The 27097-nt window shown below is 41.6% G+C and overlaps 1 protein-coding gene across 4 annotated transcripts; it reads left to right on the forward strand.

Moving 5' to 3' along the window:
• Positions 1-1820: 1820 nt before the first annotated feature.
• On the forward strand, positions 1821-26313 carry LOC122703860 (STAM binding protein). Of its 4 annotated transcripts, none has more exons than XM_043918404.1 (11): positions 1842-1943; positions 2548-2712; positions 3828-4045; positions 12220-12295; positions 12585-12680; positions 13943-14306; positions 15337-15461; positions 16346-16483; positions 23502-23614; positions 24146-24245; positions 25651-26313. In XM_043918404.1, exons 3-11 carry the CDS (start codon positions 3843-3845, stop codon positions 25705-25707), a joined length of 1272 nt encoding a protein of 423 aa, XP_043774339.1. In that variant the 5' UTR covers positions 1842-1943; positions 2548-2712; positions 3828-3842; the 3' UTR covers positions 25708-26313. The 4 variants fall into 4 exon arrangements, with proteins under 4 accessions (XP_043774337.1, XP_043774338.1, XP_043774339.1 ...); XM_043918405.1 differs by having other exon boundaries at positions 2548-2669; XM_043918402.1 differs by lacking the exon at positions 2548-2712 and having other exon boundaries at positions 1821-1870.
• Positions 26314-27097: the final 784 nt, after the last annotated feature.

The raw sequence follows: 27097 nt of genomic DNA on the forward strand, positions 1-27097 counted from the left end.
ACAATATAGTGGTAAAGAACAAATACATATTGATATATTATTTCTAGATAATCAAATATTAAACATATTGGGCTTTAGTCTACTGACATTTTTTTAAATTTATTTTTAATTGAAGGATAATTGCTTTACAATATTGTGTTGGTTTCTGCCATACATGAACATGAATTAGTCTACTAATATTTTTTAAAGTTTATAAAGCTGAATACTATACCTTGAAGCAAGGGATAAATTCAAATATCATTTTAATATTGAAACAGCTTTAAACACTAAAACTACGACAGCCAAGATCTAATATTGCTAACATAAAACAAATATACACCTGCTTTTTGCAACGGTAACTGCAAATTTTATGATAGCAACAGAGTCAGGTAATCTACGAAAACCTAGAAATTTCTAGTGAAATGCTGAAGAGGTCTTTTCTTAATGAAGCTTTGAAAGTCCTACAGTCTGAAAAGGAAATGGTTACAAAATAAATGCTTTTCAAATTTACAGATAAAATTTTATTGTAATATATGCTAAAAAAAAAATTAGGGACTTCCCTGGTGGACCAGTGGTTAAGACTCCATGCTTCCAACCAGGGAGCATGTGTTCAACTGGTATCCCACAGGTTGTGTTGCATGGCCAGAAAAAAAAAAGTTAATACAATAAAATTTTAATGGCTTAACCAGTAACCAAAAAAGAACTCGAGGGGCTATAGTGGTGTCCTAAAGTTTGCAAAATGAAATTTACCTTTAAATCCTACTAATGGAAACCACTAGAATGACTGCTCAGTTCCCCAAATACTCTTCCTCTGAAAACCTTGTCACTGATCAGGATGGACCTTAACAGCCAGTGAGTCCAACGTGGCCTATCTCTCTGGACACAAAGGTTTAAAACAGAACTCGACATGACCTTTCTGAATGTGGCAATAAACAAAATTAAGAGCTGAGATTTGAGTAATTTCTAAAAAAATAAGTGAATGGAAATTCAGGGAAAGCAAATTTCCACATAGAGAAAACCCGAGGATGTGTATTTAGCATAAAAACTTTAAAGACACAGCTCATCTGGTTTTCCAGTGACTTTGTAATATAAGTAGGGTATTATTAGTCTGGTAGGATAGGTTTCAACATGCAATCAATCTTGATAAACTCATAGAATTTTCTGCAGAAAACTGGAATACCCTAGCTTTTAGGACTGACATAAATATATAACACGTGCTTCTCAGGTGGCGCTAGTACTAAAGAACCTGCCTGCCAATGCAAGAGACATAAGAGATGCAGGTTTGATCCCCAAGTCAGGAAGATTCCCTGGAGGAGGGCATGGCAACCCACTCCAGTATTCTTGCCTGGAGAATCCCAAGGACAGAGGAGCCTGGCATATCCATAGGGTCGCACAGAGTTGGACAGGACTGAAACGACTTAGCATGCACGCACAAACATATAACTCATCTGCACAAATGTGGAGGACATAAATGGGGTAAGCATGAAGGTAAGCATGAAGGTTACCAGTCTAATTTCAACACATGTATAATTTATGCAACAGATTTTATCTGATTTCATACTTCTTAAGCTTTCCCAAGGGATGTCGTATTACAACTTGTGTAGCCTTTCACTGTGTCTGTACTAACCTAAAAGAAAAGCTAGCTTGGTCATTGGGTCCTGTGCCCGTTTCCTCTTCTTAGCTGCTTGATTTTCCTTTACTAAAATGGCCCCGCTCTCTCCTCATTGGTGTTTTCTCCCCCGCAGGTGGCAGCCCTAGCTCCGCCCACCAGTCACCGCTCGGGTCCTAAGTTCTGGAGACTGTAACTCCCAGACCAGCGGCAGGGGGCGGGGCGGGGCGGGTGCCGGAAGTGACGTTTTCGGAAGCGCCGAGAGTCGTCCGCGGGGCACAGGTGGGGAAGGGTCCCCGCAGTGTGGTGGGCTCGGGCGCCGAGCGTAATCGGAGTCTGACGGGGAGCGGCCACCGTGAGTGTGGGGCCTGCAGCCTTCTCCTCCCTGCGCCCCCTGCCTGGCCTGTCGCGCGCGAGGCCCCTGACGGCTCCGGTCCCCAGCTTGGCCCGGCGCGTCCCCTCCTACCGCACGCGATAGACGCGAAAACCTTGAATAATTTTGCCCGGTGTTGACAACTTGGGCTTGAGTGCCTTCGAGAAGGCCTCAAGCAGTTGTCAGTGGGCCCTTCTCCGCTGTAAACGCCCCCTTCGCTCATTCCTGGTACTTCCTTTCGCCTCCCAGTCATCTTCCCCCGCCTCGGGTTTTTCCGCCTCTTTCCCCCCTTGTTTGCGGACGCTACATCTCCTCTTTGGAGTGTTGCTCAGCCTTGTGTGGGGCGACACTTGATGGCCTTGGGAAGGGGTTCCATTCTCGACCAAAAGATCCTCCCCCGAGAGGTGACAAAGAGCAACAAGCTTCTCCTGCTTCAGTTAGCTTTGATGGGCTCTGCACTGAGTTTACAAAGGCAACTTGGGGAGGTTTTAGATTTGCTAGTGGCTTCTTGAGCCCCTGAAAAGACTCCCACAGAGGTGGAATGCCTCTACATCCCTGGTAGTCCCCACAACTTTTGTACCCTTAGGGTGTTTGAGAAGAAGCTTGGTGGAGGAAGTGTGACCTGGAGATAGAATTGGCCTGGAGAAAATAATCTTTGAGGGAGCGCTTGGAATGGAAAACAACAGTGGATAGACAAATGAAGCAAATGTGAGGATTTCTGGGCAGATAAGAATCCTGACTGAAGCAAAAGGTCTCTGTTGGCAATGAGTAAGGTTTAAAAGGACCAAATGGGGCCAATTGATACAGGGCCTTGAATTCCAAAATCTGCTGTAGCTTGTGTATTCTACAGCGTGCTGGTTGTGCTGTGTCGCTTCGGTCATGTCCGACTTTGTGACCCTATAGCCTGTAGCCCACCAGGCTCCTTTGTCCATGGGATTCTCCAGGCAAAAATACTCGCGTGGGGGGTGTACTGCAATTCAGTATGCATCAAATACCCAGAATCTTTTTGGAAGTGATGTAGAGTGATATCTGATTGGAAGAAAGAAGCTGATTCGAACAGCAACAGTATCAAGAAAGATTGTAGAATGACTGCAACCTGAGACCCAGGGAGGGAAAACTCCCAGGATGTTTTTGTTGTTGTTGGTTTGGGTTTTGCCCTTCAAGTTACCTTTGTGTCCTTTTGTTATTCAAAGAGTACTTAATCTTCGAAGATATATTTGAGTAAACTGTTTTCTAGATCTAGATTCCTTACCCTGAAATAATGATGATGTAGATTGACTGGACTAGTGGTTTTATGAGCAGAGTCGGGATTATAAATATTCATACTCACACCATTTCCCCTCACTAACCTTGTGCTAAAGTGTGAAAAGTTGTAGACAAAGTCCATTACTCTCAGGTTAAATGATCAATTTAAAGTCAGTTAACAATCATCAGGAAATGTCATTGAGTATTCTCTGTCAGTTACTGGGAGGGGTGGAAGTCGGTAGCTGGGAGGAGAGACAGTGGAAAAAATACAAGATACTGTCTGTCTTTATGGTGCCGAGGTCTGGGCCACCTAATGACAGGGAAGGGTTAGCATGAAGAGAGAACTGAACCCCTTGGGGCTCATTATAGTTATACTCTTTGTACCACCTAATCATGCAACAGGCATTATGGGTATCTGAGTCTGTCCTTTCATCCTTGTGAAATGGGCTTTCTTGAGAGTCTCAGGCTTCTTGTGGGAAAGAGACCTTATTTAATATGAGCAACAGCATGTGATGTTTTTCTCTTAATTTCTTTGTAAGGTAGAGGTTTGTTGAGATAAACCCCTGTGCTGAGGTGACAGGAGCCTTGGTATTGATGCCATCTTTTGTTTATTTGTTTCAGGACTTCTTGGTCCTCATGTCTGACCATGGAGATGTGAGCCTCCCACCCGAAGACCGGGTGAGGGCTCTGTCCCAAAGGGGTAGCACAGTGGAGATAAATGAAGACATTCCACCCCGCCGGTACTTCCGCTCTGGAGTGGAGATTATCCGAATGGCATCTGTTTACTGTGAGGAAGGCAACATTGAATATGCTTTCATCCTCTATAACAAGTATATCACGTAAGACACCTCCAGTTTCCTTTTTCTTTTCTGGTGACTGATGCCTCACTCATGGTGCTCTTGTGCTCATTTATTTCTGCTCAGAATTGCTAAAACCAGAGAGAACTTTACAACATCATTATCATTAATCATTTTTTCTGGCAGCTCCTACATATTAGCTGTTCTTGACATTCAAAGACATGGGTACTGAAAGTGTTGTTTTCATGACTCAGTAGTTTCATGAGTAAGAGACCTAGCTTTTTGGGCTGTGCCCACATGGCCCAGCTGTTAGGCAAGAGAGTTGGTGTTTAAACTATACATGTTTTGTATTGATGAAGGTTTTTTCCTATTCCCCTCTCTATTAAGGCAGCCAATCAGAGGATTATTGTTGAGGTTTAGCAGAGCCAAAATTCCTCAGCAGTACTTATTTTGTAGCAAATTGAGTGTCTCAGGAAAGAGTTTTTTCTTAACCTTTATCATAATCATGTAAATCATTAAATAAGTATTGACCACCTACAGTTTGTATAGCTCATCATAAGACCTTTCCCTTGAGTTGCTTAGCCTCTTGCAGCATGAATTGAAGATTTCAGTTAACAGGAACAATTGCTAAAGTCCCAGTGACACTGGAAAAGATGTATAATTTAGGAAGGGAATAATAATGTTAAAAGATTTCATTTGTAATTTCTAGTCTTGTCCTTTCATAATAGTAGGACCTTAAGATAGTTCATAGAAATTTCACCTGCATTGTGTCAATTGATCTTCACAATTCTGTGTGCACTGTGTAGGGCACATCGTCCTTCCATTCTGCAGATCAGGAAACACCTTCCAAGTTCAGTGGTAGGCTTTATTTCACAATTTGGAGTAGCAAAACCTGGATTTTCCAACTCTTAATTCAGGATTCATTCTACAACATAAGTCCTATTCTTTTTGTTTTCTTTTTGGTGATGTTTCTTGAATTGAAGGTAGTCTTTTGAATTATAGTCTGGAGACACACTAATTTTGGGTTATTTTTTATTGTTTTTTGAATAGGTAACATGTGCGTGTAGTGCAGAATTCAGAAGGCACAAAAGTGTATATATATTTAGAAACTAAATTTCCCTACCACTCCTCTTTTCCCCCAAACTTTAGTTCCCCTCCCCACAGGCAGTCACTCTTACTAGTTTCTTACATGTTCTTCCAGAGGTGATGGATGCATATTAATTATATGATATTAAGTTTTTGATCACATACTGCTCCAAAGCAGTGCTTGTCAACTTTGGTGTTAGTGACATTTTGTGTTGAACAGTACTTTGTTGCACAGGAATGGCCTGTGCATTTTAGTGTGTTCAGCAGCATCTTTGATCTTTCTCCTCACTAGATGCCAGTAGAACCGCTTACCCCCGAGTTGTGACAACCCAGAATGTCTCCAGATATCACTAACGCTTTCTGAGAGGTAAAACTGCCCCAGTTGAGAGCCACTACTCTAAAGAAAAGGAGGTGTAAGAGTGGGTTGCCTAGAATTCATATTGTAATTTTAGAATGGAACAAAGGGAGTGCTGTGGTTTTTTTAAGTTTATAAGTAGTATCTGTTTCCTCAGAGATGTTGCAGTCCATCCATACCACAGTGTCCTGTTACGTGGCCTCAATGCTGATAAAGTTTCATAGAATTATAATTACGTTTCTCCCTCTCTTTGCTATTAGGAATTTTTCATTCCTAGGCACAATGGGCACAAAATTTATTTTCCTGAGACATTTCTTTGGCTATTGTCTTCCTCTTCATTTACTCTGCTGCTGGTAGAGCTAGTATATTTCCAGTAATCTTGTATATAGATCTCTCAGAATGAGGGGCACAGTTCCTTTGGGAAATTATAGTTGAGTAAGTGCAACAGAATCATGGAATCACTCTACCAGGTATTTTCTGAAGGGACTTCTGGGTCTTGTTGTTCCACACAGAAAGTGCTTTGAGGGTGAGGATCATATTCATTCAACAAATATATATTGTGTATATTTACTATCTACTTGACACTGCAGTAAGTCCTATGTACATAGTAAATAAAATGGCCCTTGTGCTTATTCTCATTATGGGAGAAGACAGCATACAGGTAAGCAAAGAAATATATGGTAACAAAATAGGGAAAACGCTTTAGAAGCAACAGAGAAAGTGCTGTGATAGAAAATAACCATGGGTATCTAATTCAACAGAGTAACATCTATCTGAGAATGTAAGATTTAAACTGAGACTTGAAGGGTGCCATAGAGTTGGTCATTCCAAAAGCATAAAGCAGAGGGTTTAAAACATAGATACTACTATGTATTCAGAAGCTCTCAGGTAGGAAAGACCTTAGTGTGTTCTGAGGTTTATAGATCACTGTGTTCAGAGTATAGCAAATGAAGAGAGAGAATGACCTCAGATGAAGTTGGAGAGGCAGGCGGGGCCAACTCATGGAGGATCTTATCGGCCACAGAAAGGAGTTTACATTTTATCTTGAGAGTAATAGAAAGCCACTGAAAAGTTTTAAGTGAGGTTGTGACCTAATCTTACTTACGTTTTAGAAATATAAATTTTGGCTGCCCTGTGGTGGTTGGTGGAGGGTGTGTTAAGAGAAGGCAGTGAGATTAGTTAGGAAACTGTTAACAGCAGTTCAAGAGAGAGGCTGATAGCTTGAAAGAACATGGTAGCCTGGAAAAGAGTAGATGGATTTTGTTTTCTGGAGATAAGAGTCTGTGAGACTTACTCATAATTTTGAAAAGAAGATGGTATCAAGGTTGACCTCAGTTTTTGCCTTGAGTAACTTAGGATTTGCTGGTCCATTTATTGAGATGGGGGAGAGTGGTGTCAAAGGGGGTTGTTGGGTAGTGGGAAGACAGAGAGTTCAGGTCTGGGATTTTAACATGTTAAGGTGTTAAGGTTAAGTTACCTATGAGATATCCAAGTAGTGATGTCCAGTAGGAAGTTGAGTGTAGCAGTCTGAACTCAGAGGAGAGGTGTCTATTGGAGCAACAAGCTCAGGAGTCCTCAACATATAGTTGGTCCTGAAGCCGTGAGGATGCTGAGACCATCTAGTGCAGTGGTTCTTAATCTAGCGTCCAGGAACTCACAGGGATTCCCTGATAGAATTCAGTGTCCATGAACTTGGTTGGGAAAGACTTTTCTTATTTTTACTAATGTGTAGCTGAAATTTAGCACTTCCTTTAATTTTGAATATAGGCTCAAACCACAGTATTATTAATATTTGAAGTTTTGTCACCAACAGAAATCAAGATATTTCATATTATGATTGTTGCTGATATCTCAAAATAACATTTATATTTATCACTACTTCAGGATTATAGTACAGTTCTTAAACCCACAACTAGGTCTTGTTTTTTAATGTATTAACAATGCATCAATAAGTAAGCACATGTCATCATTTCTTAATATTTTGAAAACTGTTACAGTAGAATGGGGCTTTTTCTTTCATTATTTATATTACATCGTTAAAAAATTATTTCGAGAAGAGTCCATAGGCTTCATTAGAGGCCGAAAGGATCCACGGTGTATTAAAGGAAAAGAGACTTTGATTATGAGACTGGAGAATGAGAAGAAAAGGAGCTTAGGAGAGAGCCCCAAGGTTGGTTGGTGGAGGGAAGGCCAGTAGAGGAGACTTGGAAGTTTTGAGAGAGAGGAGGAAATCCATCACTCTGTCGTGGGAGCCAAAGGAAGTAAGTAAGTGCAGACAGTGGGCAACTGTGTCAGGTGGGCAAGGATTTGGGTTTGATGTCATGATGTGACTGGTGATCTTGGTTGGCAGTTTCACTGAAGTGGGTGGAAAGGTGAATGGGCGATAACAGTATAGTCCAGAGATTGGCAAACTTTTTCTGTAAAAGGGCCAGATAGTAGATATTTTTGGCTTCACAGGCAAGTTGGTCTCTGTCACAACCTCTGCTTTGTAGTGTGAAAGCAAGTCATAGATAATACATGAATGAATGAGTAAAGCTGTGTTCCAATGAAACTTTATTTACAAAAACAGTTGGCGAGCTAGATTTGACCCACTGGCCATAGTTTGCCAAGCCCTAGCACAGACAGCTCTTTGGAGAAGTTGGACCAGAAGTAAAGTAGAAAATTGAAATAATTGAGGGGGAACAAAGAGTACATGAATGTGTTTGTGTCTGTTTTAAGGTGGGAGATGCTAGAACATATTTTTTGGAAAGGATACTGTGGAGTAGGGGAGGCTAATGGTACAGAAAAGAGATTCAGCATAGAGATAAACTCCTACTAAATAGGCCAGAGGGAGTAGGAGTAGGATTAATAGTACACAGAAACTTAAGTTGATTTTTTGTGCCTTGTTATTACATTGAGTGATGTGAATATCAGTGTTAACAAGATTGATAAAGGGAGCCTGTCCCTGTATGTGGTGTTCTGCTTATAGGACCATTTAACATGATGAACTCGGCCTAGAGGAGAGTCAAGTGAGAGGAGGGGAGAATGTATTACTTAACTTGTTAGATTTGGATTTTAATTTGGGACGTCATTGGATTGGCTTGACCTGAATCAATTAATGTAGCTACATTTATTTTTCTTGCAGATATCTTAAAGACCCTAACTCTTGATTCTGTGAGCTGACAAGCCCTAGGAGTTGCAAAAAAACCTTCTAGCTCAGTATTCTTGTTCTGTTTTTCTACCACACTTTACTTGGTATGTTCCTGTCAGTTAACAAGAGCTCACTTTGGCAGTTATTACACTGAGGAGGAGAGAGGAGGGTAGGCCTCTATTTCACCACTCCTCTGCCTCGCCCCCCACTACTGAGTCATTGTTCTAGACCTTTCTTGGATACTTTAATTCAAGATTTTAAAGGGCATGTTTGTTCTTTTCCCTCGATCAGTTTAGGCATCTTAATGATCTCAAGCACATTTCCCTCCTCAGAGGTTTTCCTTACTGTAGAAATGCTTTTCCTTTTGCAGACCCCAGTATAGAAGAAGGATCTTCAACATATTAAATCAGTACATATTTTCATGGTGAGCACAGACAGTAATCCAGGCAGTGGATTCTTTCACAGCTTTTTATGGTCATTGACTAGGCTACATCGAAAAGAGTTACAGAGGACTTGGGCAGTTCTGTCTGCTGTGTGAGCCTCTTACAACACAAACCTGCTTTCTGAAAATGGTCTGTCACCTGTGTTGAAAGTGTTTACCACCAGAATTGGGGCTTATGGACTGAAGAGGGTTATCCTCTGTGATCACGCTCACATTGCTGACTAACTTTTAAGATTGGAAGAAATTAGAGCCCTTAATGCATCCACATTATAGAATTTCTGTTTGACTTTTTAAATTATTTTTACACAAAATAAATACTTGTTCATGATTAAAACAGTTTGTTTTCAAACCATACAGCAAGGGAAATATTAAAGTGAAAAGAAAATCACTGTTCTATTTCTTGTGTGTTTATTAAGAAAATATCCCCGTGCAAGCACATGGGCTCATGTCTTTATCCTTTCTCCTTAGTGCCGGAATGAGATCATACAACATAGTCTTCTCTACAACTTGCTTTCTTAACAGTCGTATCTTTACATATCAGGACACTGATCCATCATCTCATTCTGCTTTAGGGCCGTTTCATCTACCTGGAGCAGTCTTATCCTAGATATCTTCATGGCTCACTCTTCCAGTCCTTACTTAAATATCACCTTCTCAGGGATGCCTGCCTTAGCTGCCCTATCTAAAATCTCAATCCCTTCCCTGTCACTTATTTCCCTTCCCTATTAATGACTTTTCCCAGCACTGATTATCTGTATACTCTTTGTTTGGTTTATTGTCTGTTTCCCCACTGTCGAGTATATACTCTGTGGTGGGGAGGAGTTTGTGACTGTGACATTCACTGCCAGGTCCCCAGCCTTTCCAATAATGCCTGACCCCATAGTAGATGCTCAGTAAATGTTTGTTGAATGAAAGAGTGAATGATTATGTTGTTTTTCCACATTTGGGTCTACCATAACTTATTAAGTAATCCTCTACTGATGGCCATTTAGATTTTCAGTTTGCCTTTCTTTTATGAACAATGCTATATTGAATAATCTTATTCATATATTTTTGTATTATTGTAGGATAAATTTATAGAGATGGAATTGTGAGTTTAAATGGTATACACATTTTAAATTTTGAATACTTGTCTCCTACACCCACCCCTTCCTCCCCCAAGGAAAAAGGTATTATCACATTACAGTCCTGCTAGGAGTGTGTAAGGACACCTGCTTCTCTATGCCTTTACCTATGCTGGTTATAATCCAGTTTTAAGTAAGCCTTTGCCAATCTGATAGATGAGAAATGATAGCTCATCTTAATTTGAGTTTCTTTCATTTCTAAGTAAAATTGAGTACCATTTTATTTAATTATTTACCTCTTTCATTTACTTTTATGAATATTTTTTCCTTTTGTTCTTTTAGATTGTTGTTTGTATTCTGCCAGTGCATCTTTGTCTGCTTTTGTACAACTCCTCTCTCTAGACTGCAATCAGATATAACCCGGAGAACAGTATACCTCCGGGCCACAGCTATTCTCTGCCTGGAAAATTTCTAACCCTGGTGTTAACATCTTCCTCTCTTTTTCTTGCTCACATCTTTATTTATTATGATAGTAAAAACAATCGTATATAAGGCAGATGTTGGCCATGTGCTAGGCACAGTGCTCAGCACTTTAATTTTTAAACTGTTTGGTGCCATAGCAACCGTTTCAGGTAGTATTAGTTTGTCTCTGCGTATATAATTTATAGAGAGAGAGCAACTGGGGGATGGTGCTGGAGGTCACACAGCAGGTAGATAAGTGGTTAAAACCAGGATCTGAACCTAAGCAGGGTGGCTCCAGAGCCTGTCCTCCTAACCATTAAGCTCTCTTGCCTCCAGTGTGGGCAGCGGGTTGTGTTATTCTTTCTGTTTTCAGGAGACCCTTCTGCCCATATGTCCCCGTTCAGAAAACTGACTATAGTTACTGAAAGACGAGAAGGGTGTTCCTGTTCAGGTCTAGAAGTTTTATAAACTCGTTTTATTTATTTATTTTGGCTGTGCTGGGTCTTCGTTGCTATGCACGGGCTACTCTCTAGTTGTGGTGCAGTCCTCTCATTTCTGTGGTTTCTCTTGTTGGAAAGCACAAGCTCGGTAGTTGTGGTTCATAGGCTTAGTAACTCCACAGCGTGTGGGATCTTAGACCAGGGATCAAACCCATGTCCTCTGCATTGGCAGGTGGATTCCTAACTACCAGACCACCAGGGAAATCCTTTGTGAACTAGTTTTCATTACATGGTTCAAAATCAAAATAATTTTTTTTAAAAGGTACATAGCTTTTTCACTCCCCCTCTTGCCTCATGCACTATATTTCCCCTGCCCTCTGCTTTTGTTAGTTTCTGTGTATACTTCCTGTGTTACTATATATCCTTATAAGCAGAATCTGGAATCAGCCTGCTGGCACTGAATTCTGAGCCCTCCACTTCTGGCTATGACAAGTTACTGAACTTCTGTTTGTTTTTACCATTCCCAAGTAAACATCATAAATGTTAGAGCTCATGAATTGATTCAGTTTATTTTTTCCACTGAGCTTTACAGTCAAGGACAAGAACTGAAAGAGGAAGTCTGGCACTTAACGTTTCTCTAAGTAGTTTTCATTGGAGACCATGATGCACATATTACACATAATGCACATGTACACATATTACACATGTAATGTTCACATATAACACATGTACTCTCTGAGCATCCCAGTGCTTAATCTGGTGTGAGGGTTATTCTTCTACAAAGGAACATGAATCCCAAAGAAAATAAGCCAACATCAAAGATCACCCAGAGCTAGGAGTAGTGATAGAATGTGGGTTTTCTCAGCCTCCTGCCCTTGGCTGCCAAACTGTTCACTGAAGAATGCTTTGTGACAGAGGGCTTTTCCTTTGGAAGCCTGTTACTGTCACAACCAGAAAAGAATTTCTTCGGAGGTGTATTTTTGGGCACAGGCTAGGATTTTCTCCCCTCCGTAGTTTTTGTTGTAGGCGTCTGGTGCTGCTGCATGCCCGAGTTGGGAGAAGAGCAATTCTGTGGCTCTTTACGGGGCTGAGGGTGAGTGGGGGAGGCGGCCTGTTACGTGCGTACCTGGAACCTGTCCGATAGCCGCTCCAGGGTAAGGGAGTTGCACTGCTTCAGAGTCTTTTGGACATTTGCGTGTCTTCTTTGCATCACCATCAATCTGTTTTGTTCCCTTAGGCTCTTTATTGAGAAACTACCAAAGCATCGAGATTACAAATCGGCTGTCATTCCTGAAAAGAAAGACACAGTAAAGGTGGGTCTTCACTTTCACTCTTGCCCATCTAGAAGCTTCAAAGAGGCACAGACTATCCTCCCGATATAAGTAGCAGAGTCTGCATCTGAATGTCACATCCTGCAAATAGGAGATAAGGCCATTTCAGTAGATAAGTTATGAAATACCAGGTACGGTATGGCAGGGGTAATTTAAATTACATTATTTAAATGTTTTTAGAAGTGTTGTTGCCATTGCCAACTTGACTTACATCTTTTTACTTAATTGGCAACCATTGTCCTAACTCTCAGATTTTGATTTTGTATCCCAGAAATTAAAGGAGATTGCATTTCCCAAAGCAGAAGAACTGAAGGCAGAACTGTTAAAACGATATACCAAAGAATATTTAGAATATAATGAAGAAAAAGTGAGTATGTATTAGCAAAAAAAGGAAATTATTTTGGTTTCTTAGGCTGTGCTGTAGGAGTCTAGTAGATATTTCAGCAGATCTTGTGATTTCATTGTGATATTTTATATTTTTGGCACAATCCAGAAAAAGTGTTGAGGCTGAGGATTCTAATAAGGTTAATTTCTTTATCTAAGAGGATGACTTGAGGGACAGAAAACCTATTGCTTGTCTGTTATGTCTAGAGCTAGAACCTAAGAACAAAGAAAGTTCTCACTAAAGTATAGGGTTTTTAGATCAGAGAATTTGGGGATTTGATTCACATTTGATTATATCCAAAACAGGTTGTACCTGTTTATAATAATCAAATTTTTTCAAGCCATTAATATTTTCAAATGATTTCCTGTTAGGAAGAGTCAGTTAAAACCTGGGAGAAGCCCTGAGGCAGTGTCCCTGGTCTGTGTCTGGGGGACGCACACTGCTAGCACTTTGGCACTCTTTTGTGCACTCTACTGAGTTCTATGCTGGACTCTGATGTTGAAAATCAGCTGAGAGGTGAACAGCTGTATATTTCTAAGGTACCCAGTGAGTGAAAATCTTCACGAAGGAAACTCTTACTTGATGTTTTCCTTTTTTTTTTTAATAGAAATGTATTTATTTTAATTGGAGGCTAATTACTTTACAATATTGTAGTGGTTTTGCCATACATTGACATGAACCCATGTCATGAATCCAACACATGTACATGTGTTCCCCATCCTGATGTTTTCTAATAGTTTAAAATGTCAGTCTGTAGTTTACCCATCACCATAAGAATTTCAGAGGCTTCATTCAGGGTTAAAGTTCAATACAGACCCTCTACATGGCATTTGTAAGTTTGGATCTGATTCTTTTCCACAGCCCTCCTTGGGATACAGAATGTATACATGGCACACCTAGAGACTAAAATTGCATATGATACAGATTATGAGGTGCAGGCAGTATGTTGCATTGAGACTTTGGTAAAGAAGAAAATGCATGAGTTAGAGTTATTGGGAAAGGGTACCGAGAGGATCAGGACCTTAGCTGTCCTTGAAGAACAGGTGTACAGCGGTTAGACCGATGGAGGGGTGACCGTTCTGTGGGGGTAGAGGCCCTGAGGGGAGCATGGATTCTGTGTTTGGAAACCAGGCCAGGACAGGAGTGCATTTGGGGGCAGTCTCCCTGCTGAAAGGCTTTGTCCTTCTAAGGTGTGAAGTTCCTTGTGCAAAGTGTTAGTGTTGACTCCGCTTTGTGCTTTGTAGAAGAAGGAAGCGGAAGAATTTGCCCGCAATGTAGCCATGCAGGAAGAGCTGGAAAAGGAAAGACAGAGGGTGGCGCAGCAGAAGCAGCAGCAGCTGGAGCAGGAGCAGTTCCATGCCTTCGAGGAGATGATCCGGAACCAGGAGCTAGAAAAGGAACGACTGAAGATCGTGCAGGAGTTTGGGAAGGTGGACCCTGGCCTGGGTGGCCCACTGGTACCTGGCTTGGAGAAGCCCTCCCTAGATGTGTTCCCCACGGTGCCTGTTATATCCACACAGCCTTCAGACTGTAATACAACTGTGAGGCTTGCCAAGCCACCAGTAGTGGACAGATCCTTGAAACCTGGAGCATTGAACAACTTGGAAGGTAGTGAATTCATTTGCTCGAATCCTCTTCCATCTCAGCTGCAGCCAAATAGGGTGTCATTCCAAGGGATTCAGCCTACGACTACCTGCCTAATCCCACTCATTAGGCTCTGGTCACAGAAATCCATTTGATCAATGTTATCATACTGTGTTCTATTACAGCTGTGTTATAAAGTGGCCTTTGCTTAAGCCATATAATCTACCTGGGCTAGGTTGATTTTCTGAAGAGCTAATAAAATCCTTGAAAGTCAGACTCTCAGCTTTTAAGGGTTACATAGAGATTTGAAATGTTCAGTGAACTAGAGACCACTGTTGACCTTTTGTAAAGGAAGTTTGAGATTTATAGTAACACTTTAAAATTCAACAACTGACTTAAACATAAAAGCTACTGAACTGTGTTTGCCTTGCAAATATTCCTAATTGGTAAGGAGCTTAGTCAAGGTAAATATTCTGTGTAGTCAGTGGTAATTCAGTCTAGCCATAAAAACTATTGAGTCTTTTCTCCTCTCACCAATGAATGGTTACCGGAAAAAATAACAGTAGCAGCAAAATGATGAGTATGCCTTGATGATTAGAATAGATCTTTTTGTTAGGAATTGTCTTTCAAGTAGTCATGTAAGGAATTCAGCTTTCCAGAAGATCTGCTTAAAAGGACAAGGTAAGAGTGGGCAAGAGGTGTTAGACTCTGAAGCTTTCAGGATTTCTCCCCATGTACTCAGCAGGGTTGCCTCTCACTATTATTCCTGAATAGCTCAGAAACTTAAGTAGTAGTTTCTCTTTGTCTTCACTTGAATGATTAAAGCCTTTTCTCTTTTCTTGAAACAACATACTCCCAGATGGCTGTGGTCAGAGGTTGGAGAAGAGCCTCTGCAGCCCTTTCTCTTCTGCCATTAGGATGAGATCCCCACTTACAGCCTGCAGTTGGGGGGACCCCAGTGGTTTGGCATTGCTCTCCTGGGGCTGCCCACTCTGAGGTCTGCTTGGGGAGGCTGTGCCCCATGGTCTTAGATTTTTTTCTCTCTCCCTTCCAGCTCCTGTAATCGATGGGTTGCGCCACATGGTGGTACCCGGGAAGCTCTGCCCACAGTTTCTCCAGTTGGCCAGTGCCAACACTGCCCGGGGAGTGGAGACGTGTGGGATTCTCTGTGGAAAACTGGTAAAAAACGAAAGCAAAAAACAAATGCTTTCTAGAGCCTAGACTGTTGCTTCACCCTTGGCCTCCTGTGACTCTCAGAGAAGATATCCAGGGTCAGTTCCTCTTCGTACAGTTCCCTCTGCTGAAGGAGCCGTGGGCAGGAAAATGCAGTGTCACCTTGAATTTAGTGACCCTGGATTTGATTGATTGTCAGAGTCCCTTGAATTTAACTGAGTATTTTAATGCTGGTAATAAATGCTTAATTCTAAACTTGGTAGGAAGATCCCGTGTTCAGCTTTGAACACCTGCTTTATGGTAGATCATCAGAATATGAAATATGTAAGGCAGATAGCATCTGTCCACAAAAAGTATCCAGGCACTTTAGAGAGATGGGAGATACACACCAAAAGACAGTTTGCTGACTAGCAAGTACAATAAAAGCACTGGGAATTATGGGGAAAGAAGGATCATTAAATGCAGGTGCTTAAAGAACTCATTACTAACTGCTGAATAAATAAATGAGTAAAGTGGAATAGACTTAAACTGACCCTTAGTGGTTGGGAAGGGCTTAGAGAAACAGTGAAAGGGAACTACTCTAGACATGAATAAAGGAAGAGAAATGGTACGGTACGCAGAGCTTCTTAAGTTTCATGAGTAGACCTGTTTGGCTGCAGCAGGAAATTCCCGCAGGGCTGTGGGCATCTGTGGCCTTGCAGAGGGCCCCAGGCAGTGCACTTGGGCAGTAAGAGGTGTGAGCGAGACTGACATGAGGGGCTCCCCTCATGAAGAAGACTCAGGCTGGGAGAAGGGCCTTTGCTTGTATGGAAGTTTAGCTTCCCACTGCTGTGACAGAGAGGGTTGCCTCCATACGGGGAGTTGTGACGAGCTGTTCTCTAATTTGACAGATGAGGAACGAGTTTACCATCACCCATGTTCTCATCCCCAAGCAAAGCGCTGGGTCTGATTATTGCAACACCGAGAATGAAGAGGAGCTTTTCCTCATACAGGATCAGCAGGGTCTCATCACACTGGGCTGGATTCACGTAAGCAGTTCTGAGCCCTCCAGGGGTTCGTCTCCTCACGTGATGTTATAGACGCACTGCTTGTTCTTTTCTTAAAGCAGAGTGAATTGTATCCAGACTGTTTAGATGGTTGTATTTCCCTCTGTTTAATATAGACTTGACCTCCTTAGCATACTTAACTGCTTGCACTCCAGTACTGATTTCTGGGAGCTCCTTGGGCTTTTCATTTCTAAAAGATGTTATTATTTATTATATTTTTAAGAGACGTATATATTTATTTTGGGCTGTGCTGGGTCTTCACTGCTGCATACAGGCTTTCTCTAGTTGTGGTGCGTGGACCTCTCACGGTGGTAGCTTCTCTTGTGGAGCATGGGCTCTAGGTACATGGGCTTCAGTAGTAGCAGCACTCACGCTCAGTAGTTGTGGCACACAGGCTTAGTTGCCCTGCAGGTCTTCCCAGATCTGGGATCAAACCCATTCCCCCTGCATTGGCAGGCAGATTCTTCCACTGGACCACCAGGGAAGCCCAGAACTTTTTAATTAAAATAATTTCTTAATAGAAATGAAATTTTTCCTCCAAAGTCCCAATTTCCCTGTGAGCATGAATGTTGTTAGGATGCTAGCTGAGAGTGTATGTGAGCCTTGACCATAGAGGTTATGCCTTACTTCATACAAATGATGTTCCTGAAAGGTGTACAGATCAAAGTATTTAAAATGAACCAAGGAAGTTAATTCAGATACTTGCATTTCATCTTTCTTAAAACAACCTATGAAAGAAAGTGAAAATGTTAGTTGCTCAGTCGTGTCTGACTCTTTGCAACCCCACAGACTGTAGCCTGCCAGGCTCCTCTGTCCATGGAATTCTTCAGGCACAAATAACTGGAGTGGGTAGCCGTTCCCTTCTCCAGGGGATCTTCCCAACCCAGGGATCGAACCCAGGTCTCGCGCATTGCAGGCAGATTCTTTACCATTTGAGCCACCAGGGAAGCCCGAAACAACCTATAGTTAGTTCATAGTTCATTCGCTCAGTTGTGTCCAACTCTTTGCGACCCCATGAATCACAGCATGCCAGGCCTCCCTGTCCATCGCCAACTCCCGGAGTTTACTCAAACTCATGCCCATCGAGTCGGTGATGCCATCCAGCCACCTCATCCTCTGTTGTCCCCTTCTCCTTTTGCCCCCAATCCCTCCCAGCATCAGGATCTTTTTCCAGTGAGTCAACTCTCCTCACGAGGTGGCCAAAGTACTGGAGTTTCAGCTTCATCATCAGTCCTTCCAATGAACACAAAGGACTGATCTCCTTTAGGATGGACTGGTTGGATCTCCTTGCAGTCCAAGGGACTCTCAAGAGTCTTCTCCAACACCACAGTTCAAAAGCATCAATTCTTCAACACTCAGCTTTCTTCACTGTCCAACTCTCACATCCATACATGACCACTGGAAAAACCATAGCCTTGACCAGACAGACCTTTGTTGGCAAAGTGATGTCTCTGCTTTTTATATATGCTGTCTAGGTTGGTCATAACTTTCCTTCCAAGGAGTAAGCATCTTTTAATTTCATGGCTGCAGTCACCATCTACAGTGATTTTGGAGCCCAAAAAAATAAAGTCTGACACTGTTTCCACTGTCTCCCCATCTATTTCCCATGAGGTGATGGGACCAGATGCCATGATCTTAGTTTTCTGAATGTTAAGCTTTAAGCCAACCTTTATGTAAATCAGAAGGGCTATCAAAATAGAAAATTTTTAAGTATCTGCATATTCTAACAATCTTCTGGTACTACTCAGGTAAAATATTATTCCATCCCTAATGATTACATTTTAATTTTTCTTTTTGTTCTTTTCCAGCCCCTCATTCTCATAGACCAAGCTGTTTTTTACATTGTGTGACAGGGTTCCACACAAACAAGGCAGCTTATTTCTGGATTTGGGAAGATTGCACATACTTGTGTATTGGCATTGGGGAAATAACTGATTTATGAGGCAGTTCCATGTGCCTCTGTCCTTTTGTAAATACTTGCCTTCTATTGTGTATCCCCGATTATAGATACATGGGGGATAGAAAACCTGTGTCTTATCTACCAGGGGATACAATTTGAGTAAGATATGATTTTAGTCTAATAGAGGAGATTGACGTATAGACAAGTAGTTAACTCCTTATGTGAAGCAGAATATGCCTAGTGCCTTAAGAGATGCCCTGTAGAATTTAGAGGAGGGAAGGATCACAGCTGGGGTGATGCACTAGATTTGTGGCAGGGTGGGTTGCATGTGGAGGGGACAACAGTGAAATAGGCAGACTGGAATCCTGGAGCATTGAGTGGTCCAGTTTTCTGGGGCTTAGAGTTCATATCAGGAAACAGTGATAGATAAGTTTTCACATAATACATTAGGAGTGATATTTTGGGTGGATGGGCAGGATAGTTCTGGTTTTTAGTGAGTAGGATGAGGCAGGGAGCTGATTTAAGAGGTTAATGTGATGATTAAAATGTAATAATGAAGAGAGCCAGGGTGATGGCAGTGCATTTGGGAAAAAAAGAGACCAATGTAGGATTTCAGAGGATGTGGGGAATGAGTCAGAGAGGATGATGAGTAAATGTGATGACTTAGAAATTTCAGGCCTGACTCATGGAAGTGGCAATGATCAATCATCTCATAAGGAGAAACAGAGGTTCCAGCAAGAGAACTTACTTGGAAGTGGGGCAGATGTTGTCTTCAGTTCTGAGTATATTGAATTTAAGATACTGGTAAGACATGGGGCTTCCCTGATGGCTCAGGTGGTAAAGAATCTGCCTGCAATGTGGGAGACCTGGGTTTGATCCCTGAGTCGGGAAGGTCCCCTGGAGAAGAGAATGGCAACCCACTCCTATATTCTTGCTTGGAGAATCCCATCGACAGAGGAGCCTGGAGGGCTACAATCCATGGGGTTGCAAAGAGTTGGACACGACTGACTTTCACTTTTTTCTTTTTCAAGACATTATATCGGTAGAGGTAGTTATCAGGCAGTTTGAACTTGAAAACAAGGTCAAGGTGGGAAAGAGAACCAGGAGACCTCTACATAGAGCTGACCTTGGAGGCTTTGGAACTGGGGAGGGTGGAAAACAAGAAGAAATTAACTTGGAGCTGAAAGCCCGGCCACCTAGGGGAGCATGGGGAGTAGTTAGTCATGAAGCACAGAGATGTCAGAGAAAGGTGAGGTAGCGTTGGGGCATAGGTGCCAAAGGAAGAGGAATGTCTCAGAAAGAAACTTCAGGATGTTCACTGTGTCACATGCTGCAGAGAGCTCTAGAATGATGAATACTTGTATGAGCTGATTGGACTTGCTGAGTCATTGATGACCTCAGTTTAGTGGGTTTTAAGCAGTGGTGGGAATAGATTTAAAAGGTTTAAGAAGTAATGGGTATTGAGGTTGTGGTGATAGTGAAATGTACACGAATTTTTTGAAGAGCTTAGCACTAACTAGAGGAAAGGAAAGAGATTGAATAGTGGCTTAAGGAATAGCCAGGTGGAGAGAATGTTTGCTTGATATATGGTTTAGTGTGTGAAAATGTGTTGTTTTTATTTTGATTTTCTTGCAACCTTTATATTTGAAATATATATAAGAAAGTATTATATAAACTAAATGTATACTTTAATGAATCATTAAACAAACATATATGTGTACACATTACCTAGGTTAAGAAATAGCGCATTGCCAGAAACATACTCCTACCCCATGTTCCTGCCCAGTCACCCTTCCTCTCTGGTACAGGTAATCCCTCTCTTGATTTCTTTTGAAATTCTTTGCTTTCTTTATAGCTTTACCACCTTAGTGTGTGTCCCTAAACTCAATAGTTTACTTTTTTCTGGGTTTGAACCTTACATGCGTGCATGTGTTGAACCGTACATGTGCGCGTGTGTGCTCAGTCACATCCAATTCTTTGTGACCCCATGGACTGTAACCCACCAGGCTCTTCTGTCCATGGGCTTCTCCTAGCAAGAATACTGGAGTGGTTTGCCATTTCCTCCTCCAGGGATCTTCCTGAACCTATGTGCCACCAGGGAAGCCCTTTTGAACTTTACATAAATAGAATTATATGTATTCTTTTGTATTCAGCTTGTTTTGCCCAGTGTCTTGAAGATTCATCTAAGTTCTTGTGTATAGTTGTCTGAGCATGTTTTTAAGCCCAGTGAGTGGGTGATATAGTGGAACCTGTGAATGAGATGTAAAAGGACAGGAGAGACAAGATAATGTGGAGGTAGGAAGGTATTAAATCAAAAGTACAAAGAGGGTGTCATCTTCATATTAGGGAGAAAACACTCCTCTCTAACAGAATTGAAGGAAGAAAGTTAAAGAGAGATTTTCAAGGTTATAATTGGAGGTGTTGAGGGAACTCATTTTAGATGATCATTCAATGAGGTTGAAGTCTAGGTCCGTTGCCCAACAGGAGGAGTCAGGAGAGTTTAAGAACTGGACAAGATGCGGGAAAGTTGGGAATAATTACTGCTTAGACTTTAGGTACATCTTAGCCACAAGTGAGTAAAAGTATTTTTAATATCAGTGAGGGCCTAGCTAGGAAGAAATTTAGAACTTAAATTGATAGTATTCCAGCTTTTTTCCCCCCATGATATTTCTGTACCATTTCTTCCTAACGGGATTAAAAGCAAACCAAAACAGACTGTAATGTTTGCTCAGATCTTAAAGTTGGCAAGAGGAGAATACAGAAGGTCCATTCTTCCTTCTGTACCATGCCAGCTATGAATCAGGTTCCTGGTCAAAATCTTTGAATTTTTTTTGGCTGCGCTGGGTCTTCATTGCTGTGCAGGCTCTTCTCTAGATGTGGCAAGCAGGGGCTGCCCTCTGGTTGCAGTCCGTGGGCTTCTCACTGCAGCGGCTTCTCTTGTAGTTGCAGCATGTGGGCTCAGGAGTTTCGGCTGCCAGGCCCTGGAGCACTGGCTCAGGAGTTCTGCTGCACGGGCTGAACTGCATGTGGGATCTTCCCAGAACAGTGACTGAACCCACCACTCCTGCGTTGGCAGGCAGATTCTTTACCATCGAGCCACCAGGAAGCCCCCCTCGTCAAAAACTTCGTATGGCCATGTTTATCACCAACTATTGTGTAACCCCCAACTCAGTATTCAAGGCGCTGCTTCACCTTGTCTCAGCCCTGCCTCAGCTGGCATTGTTCTCTGTGGACACTCTGCGCATCTGAACACCCGGGCTGCCCTCAGCATTCACTTTCCTCACTCTTTTCTGTTCCTTTGGTGTATTGTTTTTGTTTTTTTTCATAAAAATGACTTCCTCTGTCTCCAGCATGTGGGCACAGTGGGCATAACTTTTTTTCAAGAAACTCAGCTGTGAAGTGAAGGAGAGAAGGCATAGTAGTTAGAGGGGAGCGGAGGCGCAAACAAGGTTTTTTGGCTTACAGTTATTCATTGAGGCCCTACTATATGTCTTTATACCGTCTCTCTAGCTAACCCAGCTTTAGATTGGAGACCTTCATCAACTGGTGTAGACCTTGCTTGTTCTCAGTGAAAATTCCAAGCTCTAACCATGGGATGAAAGGTGTTGACACAGGCCGTAGGTCCCTAAAAGCCTATGGGATCGTATTCTTTTTGGTAGAAACTGTTCTCCCTTGTGGTCATGAAAGTCCTTTCCTGCCCCGTGCAGACGTGTGTGTGGATTTGCCGTCGGTACTCAGCTCACTTGTTCCTGTGTTGTAGACTTCTTCCACAGTGAGCTGGTCACAGCGTTTTGTGCAGTCATGCTTCTCGGATGAGGCTACACATAAGAATTATTTAATGAGCTGTAAAAAATATTTTTTTCCTTCTCAGGATGGATATTTCCAGGGTGGGGTGCAGGAACTTGTGCTTTTGACAAGTTCCCGTAGGAGCTTCATTTTTTGTACAACAGAGTTAAAAACACTGGTCAAGAATGCATATTTATTTTCTGTGCTTTTAAGTCAGTAAAGATTGGTGTTCTTTTTGAGTCATATTTGGTCTTTTCTTTCTCCATCCTTGTTATCTAACATCATACCCCCTCTGAGATAAGTCATTATATAGTGTTCATTTGTATACAAAGACAGTGTTCAGTAAAACATTAAATAACTGGGGAATTTCAGTGGTTAGGACTTGGCAAAGTGCCATGGCCCAGGTTCCCTCCCTAGTTGAGGAACTAAAATCCCACAAGCCACGCAGCACAGCCAAAAAAACAAAATTAAAAAACTGAAAACAAATGAGATAAACTGAATGAAATTTATATGGTGTTTTAACTGATTACTTTCAAATTTCAACATCTTGGTCTTTTTCTCAAATAAGACAGGGTCCTGTGATTTAACTACCCTCTGAAATCCCAGGCACCCTCTGTCTCTCATATCCTTGAATGATATGCTTTAACCACCGGACAGCTTTTGCCACTTTTGCCTATGGAGCCCCTGACTTGTGTCTGACTTTTAAACCCCTTTGTCAGGAAGAAGAATCATTCATCTGTGGTTTGTCAAGTCCTTGACTTCTACCGGGTTGAAGTATTGGGTAGCATGTACTGTCTGTTCCAGTATGGGTGACTTTCCATCGTGTTGAGAGAGCTTGTGAGGAGCCAGATAGATCTTGATGGTCAATTAGAAATTATGAGTCTGCACATACTCATGTTAAATTACATTTGTTTACAATGCAGGGACAGAAGTTCATTCCTTATTAGGAAATTCAGGCATATTCCTCATGGCTGCTAATGACTTTATACTTAAGGAGATCATGGCAAGTTACTGAGAATTATTTGGCACTGCCTTCCTTCTTGAGGGGGCTTCCCTGGTGGCTCAGATGGTAAAGAATCTCCCTACAGTGTGGGAGACCCAGGTTCAATCCCTGGGTCAGGAAGATCCCTTGGAGAAGGGCATGGCCACACACTCCAGTGTTCTTGCCTGGAGAGCTCCTTGGATAGAGGAGCCTGGCGGGCTGCAGTCCATGGGGTTGCAAAGAGCTGGACACGACTGGGCAGCTAGCACTCACTTTCTTCATGGGCAGGCTTGCCTGTGAATTCTCACTGGGGCTTTTTCTTCTCTTCTCAGACTCATCCCACGCAGACAGCCTTCCTCTCCAGTGTTGACCTCCACACTCACTGCTCCTACCAGATGATGTTGCCAGAGTCCATAGCCATTGTCTGTTCCCCCAAATTCCAGGAGTAAGTCCATGGGGTGTGGTTCAGGGGAAGAGCCTCAGAGGAAATGTTCTGCGTTCTTAAGACCTTGTTCTCTATCTAATCTATAGATTGTGGTATTTGATTGGCTTTTCTAAAGGCCTTCCGTTTAAGTCCTGTAGCCTGATAAACCTACTCTGCTTGTTTACAAAAGTATCCAAGCAATAAGTAGGTGCTTTTATAAGAAAAAGATGTAAGAAGTTTGAAGTGTTTGACTTGAAGCAGTAGGAATTTCAAGAGATTGATGTCAGATTAGAGAATTTCAGTATCCAACAGATTATCTCTGAAAATTAACTTTTTCATTTTAAACCCTGTTATTTACTATGAATTCTCCCAGTAAAACTGATGTGGTGGCAGTGATGAATCACTCTCTGATTCATTCACCAGAGAAGAGATCTGTGGGCCAGCAGACAAAAATTTTGAGGGTGTCTCAAAATGAGTTCTGCCCTGCCCAGTGTGTGTGTGATTGAGGGGGACACCTTTGCTTGATTCTGGACCTGCTTTTTCTTATTTCAGAACTGGATTCTTTAGACTCACTGACCATGGACTAGAGGAGATTTCTTCCTGTCGCCAGAAAGGATTTCATCCCCACAGCAAGGATCCACCCCTCTTCTGTGTATGTATCCCTGTAGAGGAAGCTGCAGCTATGCCGTAACCAGGGAGCACAGTCAGAGCTGATGCTCACAGTGTCCTTCACGGCCCACACAGAAGATCAGCCTTGTCACTGATTTTTCTAAATCTTCCTACAAAGACATGTGTGGGAAGCAGTGTGGAACAGGAAGGGGTTTGAGTCTTAGCTCTGCTGCTTAAGGGTTGTGATCAAGTTATTTAACCTTCCTGGGCCTCAGCTTTCTCACCTATAAATGGAGATGATCATGATGATAATATATACTTTTATAGGGTTGTTGACAGGATTAAATGAAAGTGCCAAGTGCAGTAGCTTGCTTATTGAACATTAGGTTTTTTCCTTCATCATTATCAGTTGCTAAGCCTGCATTTTAATAAGAGATTTGAATTCAAAAGAGAAAAGCCATTTAAGATAGGTAAAGTATACTTAATTTTGTAATTTTGCTTTTAATTTGATTTTAGGTAATAGAGATTTTTATGACCTTCTTAGAAAGTTTTTCCCCCAAGTGGTAAAAGTTGTGGGTTTTTGGTAAATTCACAGTGGTAAAAAACTGTGGATAAAAAGCTGTAGTTGCTGATAAGTATGCTGCAGTTTTTTCCTCAAATCTAATGAGGTAGTACTGCCTCACTCCATGCTGGCCATGGAGTATTATTATTTCTTTTGGGTTCACTGAAAAGAAACCAATGTGGAGAAGGGACTCCAGAGCCTTGTCACGTAAAAGAGACTAGGGATGTTTAGGAGAGAACCCCAGGGAGCATCTAAGAACTGACTGTAAGTATTAGAAGAGCTGTTGTATAAAAAGGTCTCAGGTATTTGACTCCCAGAACTAAAACTTAAGCCCCTGTGAAAGTGCCAGTTTTCAGCTGAGTATGAGAAAGAAATTTCTGACAGATTTGCTCACAAATAGGAAGTCTGCCTTGGAATGTAATAAATGTCTAGGTACCAGGATGTTGAAACAGAGACCGCACAATCCCCCAGAAATGCCTAGGCTTTCAGTTAGGATGACCCCTTGCACATGCCAAGAGCGAGTATTCCCCTTGTGAGAATAGGTGTACTTTATTATTGGGTTGACACAATGACCTAGCGTACTGCAATTAATTCAGCAGTTATTAAAATAAATGTATATTTTATAAATGACTCTAGAATATACATACATTTGAAGAATAAATAGAGATATATAGGTCCATATTGATTCAGACTACAGGCTATTGATTCTGGGTTGGTGAAAATAACAATTCCCAGACCCCTTACCATAATTGCCACTTAAGGAACAGTCTGGCTGTCAGCCTGGGAACCACTGGCCAGAATGAGCATTTTAAGTATTTAAGCATTTGAAAGATGACTTTTCTGAGTTTTCCAGGACTTTCCCTTTCTTTCTGTTTCCCTATTGTAGAGCTGCAACCACGTGACTGTTGTGGACAGAGCTGTGACCATCACAGACCTTCGATGAGAGTTTGACTCAGACGCCTTCCAAGAATTGTAAAACCATATCAGTGTACTGTAGCCCCTTAATTTAAACTTTCCAGAAAGCTCTGGAAGCTTTTTAAAACAAAAGGAAGTATAACCCAGGGGAGAACTGATTTTCTATTTCTGGTTTGAAAAGAAATAATCAAGTATGTTTTTTAGGCACATCTGGAAAATAGCCTGGTCATGCTGAAGCAACTTTTCAGTCTGCCTGTAACTAAAAAATTAAGTTGAAAAACTGTGTAATGAAGACTCACATGTGCTTTGTTCAAGATTCACCAATTGTTAACATTTTTTTCCCTGTCACCTATCCTCCTAATTTCTTTGCCAACTTGTTTATTGTTTACCTTTGGACTAATTAAGAGCATCTATGCAGAAGCTTGGAAGCCATTTAAAAAATCTTTGGGTTTTTCTGTGGTTTATGGCAAGATTAATGAAGCTTATTATAAGGCTGAAGGTCAGCTTGCTATGTCTGACCAGATGTTGAGGCTCAAAAACCCTAAACAATGATTTTGTCAGAAATTATTGTTATTTAACAAATATTTCAGGATATTTTTTCTTCTACAATAAAATAACAGTTAACTTATATATATATATGTTGTGTGTGTGTGTATGTGCTCTAGAATGATCTGTTGGATCAAGCATTGTCCAGACAGACAGGTTAACTAAAAGGTCTGGTTATTTGGGGAAAGGTGAGGGAAAAATAGAACTTTGAGATGTGTCAACATTGCAGGTATGTCCCAGTTCACTTTAAATTGTTCAGTCCTTTCATTCTGCCTCTTGCCATCTTCCAGAGGTGTGAAATCATCTTTGTTCTTTTGGTGCTGTCTCAAGTGGGTCATCCATTCACTTCCTCCTTATGCCCTAAAATCTTTCAGCTAAGGATAATAGTGCCTTTATTTGGAGTACCAGGTTACACTCCAAATAAATGATTATATTCCCATGCCACCACACCCTACTGGCTTTATTGTGTTGGTTATTCCTTTCTGACTAAAGCAACATGTAGGGAGATGTTTGAAGCTGTAGCTGATTCTGTATTTTTCCTATGAGCTGAGCCTAATGTTCTAAGGTGTCCTAGAAATTAGTGGTATTGTTTGTGTCCCCTTAGAGGGCAGAAGAATAAATACCTTGGATAGGAGAATGATTTCTTTTTGTATCAGAATTCTGTGGGGAAAAAAATTTACAACTGTCTGAAGCTTCATTTTAAAATTTTGTATCCTGAATATATTCATTCTTTATTAACTTAGGTTTGTGGCCCTTGAACTTTTGCCCTGAAAGAGCCAAGTGTCTATATTCATGTTCTCATACGTTCTTAACTCTAAAGATACTGGAAGTTCTCTTTTCTGCAATTTCAGAGTAGGTGGGAATGTAGGGCT

The sequence above is a fragment of the Cervus elaphus genome, chromosome 11, assembly GCF_910594005.1.
Source record: "Cervus elaphus chromosome 11, mCerEla1.1, whole genome shotgun sequence".
Lineage (NCBI taxonomy): Eukaryota > Metazoa > Chordata > Mammalia > Artiodactyla > Cervidae > Cervus > Cervus elaphus.